At 44.5% G+C, this 5,257-nt stretch overlaps 1 protein-coding gene across 1 annotated transcript; it reads left to right on the top strand.

Moving 5' to 3' along the window:
• Positions 1-2,334: 2,334 nt before the first annotated feature.
• Positions 2,335-4,959, top strand: LOC125528239 (LRR receptor-like serine/threonine-protein kinase FLS2). The gene is given in 3 exon segments (XM_048692734.1): positions 2,335-3,158; positions 3,160-4,574; positions 4,577-4,959. Coding segments are annotated over 3 exon segments (2,622 nt in total).
• The last annotated feature ends 298 nt before the right edge of the window (positions 4,960-5,257 follow it).

The following is a 5,257-nucleotide window of genomic DNA, read 5'->3' as shown; positions in this document are numbered from 1 at the left end:
AATCGCCTGAGCACGCCACACCAGGAAGTTGGAGCGATGGAGGCGATCGGCGATGGGAATGAGGGCTGGTTCAGCGGCGGCGGCGGTGGAGCTTGAGGCCATGGCTAGGGTTTTGGGATGCGCTAGAGGTTAGGCTCTGAATACCATGTAAAATTGGTTGAAGCGTATGCTTTCGCAGGGACGCGTTGCGTGTTATTTATAGACCATAGATACAAGGGAGGTGGTTCAGGTTGTTACCGGATTGATCCTCAAGCTAACAACCTATACAAGATAAGGATCAATCTCAACTAACCTTAAACCACCTGGAGTACAACACACGCAACGCTACCCCAATCTATACGTGACACGGTTTATATTGCACCATGTTCACGTTACATTGTCTAACAAATTCTTCACGTGTGGCCCTGGTTGGGGTGAATGCTGGTAACCAACGCGTCCTTGTTCTGCGTCGTGACTCATGCTGCCAGATCAAACACTCCAAATGTCTCGCGCGAAAAAGAAAATCTTAGTTCATTAACTTATCACTAGCAACGTGAAAATTGAAATGCATCAATGAACTCACATAGTATGAAAAAAAATAAAAAAAATCCCCTTGACTTATGAAAGCTTTTTTCAAATACAAATTTTCTTATTAAAGTGATTACAAAATAATTTTAGTTTGGAGAAAATAGATGTATAATTTTTCAAAAATAATAATAACAGGCCGGCACCGCGGCGTTTCTCTCCGGGCTCCGGGCGCCGGCGCTGCCTCCGCCTCGCAACCACCGCCACCCGTTCTCTCGTTTGGGAATCGTGCTCCCAGCGTGCAGGAGAACTAAAGCCGAGCGCCTCCTCGGTCGGCGGCACACCAAGGTATTACCTATCTCCAACCCCAAATCACGCTGCTTAATTCCGGGATTGACCCAAGGGGGGAGGGATTGGGATTTCCAATCTGGTAGTGACATCTGAGTATCCGACAACCCTGATGGACGATAGGCCTTTTTCTTTTCAGTGAAAAATACTACAGTAATTATTCAATTTTACTTGTTCTACTACATTACGTACATATTACAGGTTGCTGTCAAGTGTGAGCAGAGATCATCCCACTACAGAAAAATCCATGCAGTCCAAGGCTCCAAGCTGTTGTCAAGTGTGAACATGCGACAAATATGACTCTAATTAAGAACAGACCTGTGTAGCCAGCACTGTCCATGACCATGGCAATTCCCCTCATGATACTCGCACTGATCTTCTCGCTGCCAGCGCCCATGCCCTCTGCTTCTCCCCTTCCTAGCAAAAATGACACTGACCTCGCCGCCCTGCTTGTGTTCAAGGCGCAGCTCTCCGATCCTATTGGCATTCTTGGTGCGAACTGGACAACCGGTACATCCTTCTGCCACTGGGTGGGTGTCTCTTGTAGCCGGCATCTGAGTATCCGACAGCCCAGATGGACGATAACATTTTTCATTTCTGTGAAAAATATCACTAGAATGCATAAGACAAACAACCAACTGCAGCTTGTGCATCAACTTAATATCTAGAGTCATTTTCGGAGGAAGTCATGCAATACTACTAGTCCACTTCACAATTACAAGTTGTTGTCTAGTGTGGGCAGAGTTCATCTCACAATCTGTCAGAATCTTGAGTCAGACAACGGAGAAAACCATGCAGTCCAAGCTGTCATCAAGTGTGAACATGCGACAAATATGACTAAATCAATGACTACATACGTGGCTGCCAAATTCCCGATTGCAGGACTTGACAATGATGTATGTTGTCGTTGTTAAGTTTGGCCTACTCTATTTAAGAAGAGAGTACTTATGGTTGCTGCTCATAAGCTTTTACTTGAAAAATATATCGATGGAGGCACAAAAGGAATAATTTCTAGTTTCTTATTAAAAAAACTATATGATTTGATTTCAAATTATTAATAAACATCACCTTATCATCAACTCCACCACTTCCTAATTTCCTTTCATTCCAACCACATGGAATGGAAGTTGCCAAACAGATCTATCAAACAATATCTTGATTGATACTTCCTTCAAACATACCACTCAATCTGAATGGGAAACACCCGCATGGTCACTAGTTAGTCAATCCTTAGCCTACCCATCCTGGTTTCCAACGACTAAACAAAGACTAGACCACCACAGTGGCCAACTGCGGGTCAACGCATGGAGTCAATGCCTTACTTTTCTTATCAACCTTTTCCAGTCACTGGCTAGGATTAAGCTCATGATGTACTACCATGGAAGAGCTCTATAAGTAAACCATGTAGCAATAGCAGCAGCCATATAACACTCTCCACAAATCCCAAGCTCTTACATAGTGCGAGAGCACCCAGCACTGCTCATGGCCATGGCATTTCCCCTCATGATACTCACACTAATCTTCTTGCAGCCAGCACCTGTGCTCGCTGCTCCTTCCCTTCCTAGCAACAATGGCACTGACCTCGCCGCGCTGCTCGAGTTCAAGGCGCAGCTCTCCGATCCTATTGGCATTCTTGGACAAAACTGGACAACCGCCACATCCTTCTGCCACTGGGTTGGCGTCTCTTGCAGTCGGCGTCGGCAGCGCGTCACCGCTCTCGTGCTACCAGGCATGCCGCTCCAAGGGTTGGTCTCCCCATATCTTGGTAATCTCTCTTTCCTCCATGTCCTAAACCTCACCAACACAAACCTCACAGGATCCATCCCACCTGATATTGGAAGGTTGAGTCGTCTGGTCGTTCTTGATCTTGGCCTTAACGGATTGTCAGGCATCATCCCTCGTACAATAGGAAACCTCACAAAGCTAAACTCCCTTGTTCTAGTAAAGAACGATCTCTCTGGGAAAATACCGCATGATTTGCACAACTTGGGCAATCTTAGGCACATACAGCTTGGGACAAACTACTTAAGTGGCATAATACCAAATCAATTGTTCAACAACACGCCTCTGTTAGTTGGTCTTGGCTTTGGGAACAACAGCCTATCAGGGCCAATACCACCCGGTATTGCTTCCTGTCCCATGCTTGAGTACCTCAACTTGCAGGCAAATCAGCTTTCTGGTCCGGTACCTCCAACAATTTTCAACATGTCCAAATTACAGATTATGAGCCTCGTGGGCAATCGGTACTTAACAGGATCCATCCCTAGCAATCAAAGCTTTAGTTTGCCCATGTTGCAACGGTTCCTTGGCAATTCCAAGTGAGCTCAGCAATTTGACTATGCTCAGTGTGCTTGACCTCTCACGTTGTAGTCTGAGTGGAAAGATTCCGGATGAATTAGGACAAATGAGTCAACTCACGCTTTTACACCTTTCAGAAAATCAACTGACAGGGTCCTTTCCAGCTTTTGTTGGTAACCTATCCCAACTGTCTAGACTATTACTAGAATCAAACTATTTAACTGGACCAGTCCCAACATCTATTGGGGACCTCAGGGCCCTTGAGTGGTTTGATATTGGAAGCAATCCTCTTGAGGGAACACTTGATTTCTTGGCCACTTTCTCCAACTGCAGACAACTCCGATACCTTGCCATATACAACTGTTCGTTCACCGGGATCATTCCTGATCACATTGGAAACCTCTCTAGAAGCTTGACACACTTTGATGCAGGCACTAATCATTTAACTGGCGGTTTCCCAGCACCAATATCAAATCTAAGTGATCTAAAAGTAATAATCCTTTATGAAAACCAATTAAGAGGCCTAATCCCTGAATCCATAACACTATTGAAGAATCTCGAGGCACTTGATCTAACCGGGAATAGCCTTTTTGGCTCAATCCCATCACAAATTGGTACCTTAAATAGATTGCACATATTATCTCTCCAAGAAAATAATTTTTCTGGTGCCATCCCAAATGGTATTGGTAATCTAAGTATGCTAGAAATCATTTCACTAGCATATAACCAGCTGTCTTCAACCATACCTGAAAGCTTATTCCACCTCAGTAACCTTCGTCAATTATTTCTATCTAACAACTCCGTCACCGGTGAATTGTACTCTGATCTTGGTTCCATGGAAGCAATAGACACGGTAGATATATCTGCCAACAGCTTGGTTGGTAGCCTTCCGACTTCATTTGGACAACATGGACTGTTAAGCTACCTTGATCTATCACACAACAAGCTGCAAGGTACAATCCCAGAATCTTTCAAAAAGTTAGTTAACCTAGGGGCATTGGACCTATCTTTAAACAACCTTTTTGGTACTATTCCGAAGTATCTGGCCAACTTTACTTTTCTGACTAGCTTGAACCTCTCTTTCACTAAGTTCCAAGGTGAAATACCAGATGGAGGTATTTTCTCAAATATCAGTGCGGAATCTTTGATGGGAAATGCCGGATTGTGTGGTGCCCTGCGTCTTGGATTTTCACCATGCCTTGGCGATTCTCACCCAACCAACAGACACTTGCTAAGATTTGTGCTCCCGACTGTCATAATAACACTTGGGGTTATAACAATTGTCTTATGCCTAATGTTCAGAAAGAAAAATAAGCAGCAGCCAAATGTTACGACTTCTCTTGGTATGGCTGATCTGACCAGCCATAGATTAGTATCCTACCATGAGATTGTTCGTGCCACTGAAAATTTCAACATGGACAACCTATTGGAGTTGGAAGTTTTGGCAAAGTTTTCAACGGCAAACTGGATGATGGTTTGGTGGTCGCAATAAAAGTGCTCAACATGCACTTTGAGCAGGCCGTGAGGAGCTTTGATACTGAATGCCAAGTGTTGCGGATGGCTCGGCATCGCAACTTGATACAGATACTGAATACCTGTTCCAACTTGGATTTCAGAGCTCTGCTGCTCCAGTACATGCCCAATGGTAGCTTGGAGGCACAATTGCACTCTGGAAATAGTGAACCACTAGGATTCATCAAAAGACTGGACATTATGCTTGGCGTGTCGGAGGCAATGGAGTATCTGCACCATCATCACGGTCAAGTTGTCCTACACTGTGACCTGAAGCCTAGCAATGTGTTATTTTAACTGGACCAGTCCCAACATCTATTGGGGACCTCAGGGCCCTTGAGTGGTTTGATATTGGAAGCAATCCTCTTGAGGGAACACTTGATTTCTTGGCCACTTTCTCCAACTGCAGACAACTCCGATACCTTGCCATATACAACTGTTCGTTCACCGGGATCATTCCTGATCACATTGGAAACCTCTCTAGAAGCTTGACACACTTTGATGCAGGCACTAATCATTTAACTGGCGGTTTCCCAGCACCAATATCAAATCTAAGTGATCTAAAAGTAATAATCCTTTATGAAAACCAATTAAG

Source organism: Triticum urartu, unplaced genomic scaffold, assembly GCF_003073215.2.
Source record: "Triticum urartu cultivar G1812 unplaced genomic scaffold, Tu2.1 TuUngrouped_contig_4734, whole genome shotgun sequence".
NCBI classification, from domain to species: domain Eukaryota; kingdom Viridiplantae; phylum Streptophyta; class Magnoliopsida; order Poales; family Poaceae; genus Triticum; species Triticum urartu.
Note: the sequence above shows the minus strand (reverse complement) of the source record. Positions and strands in the feature narration are given on the sequence as shown.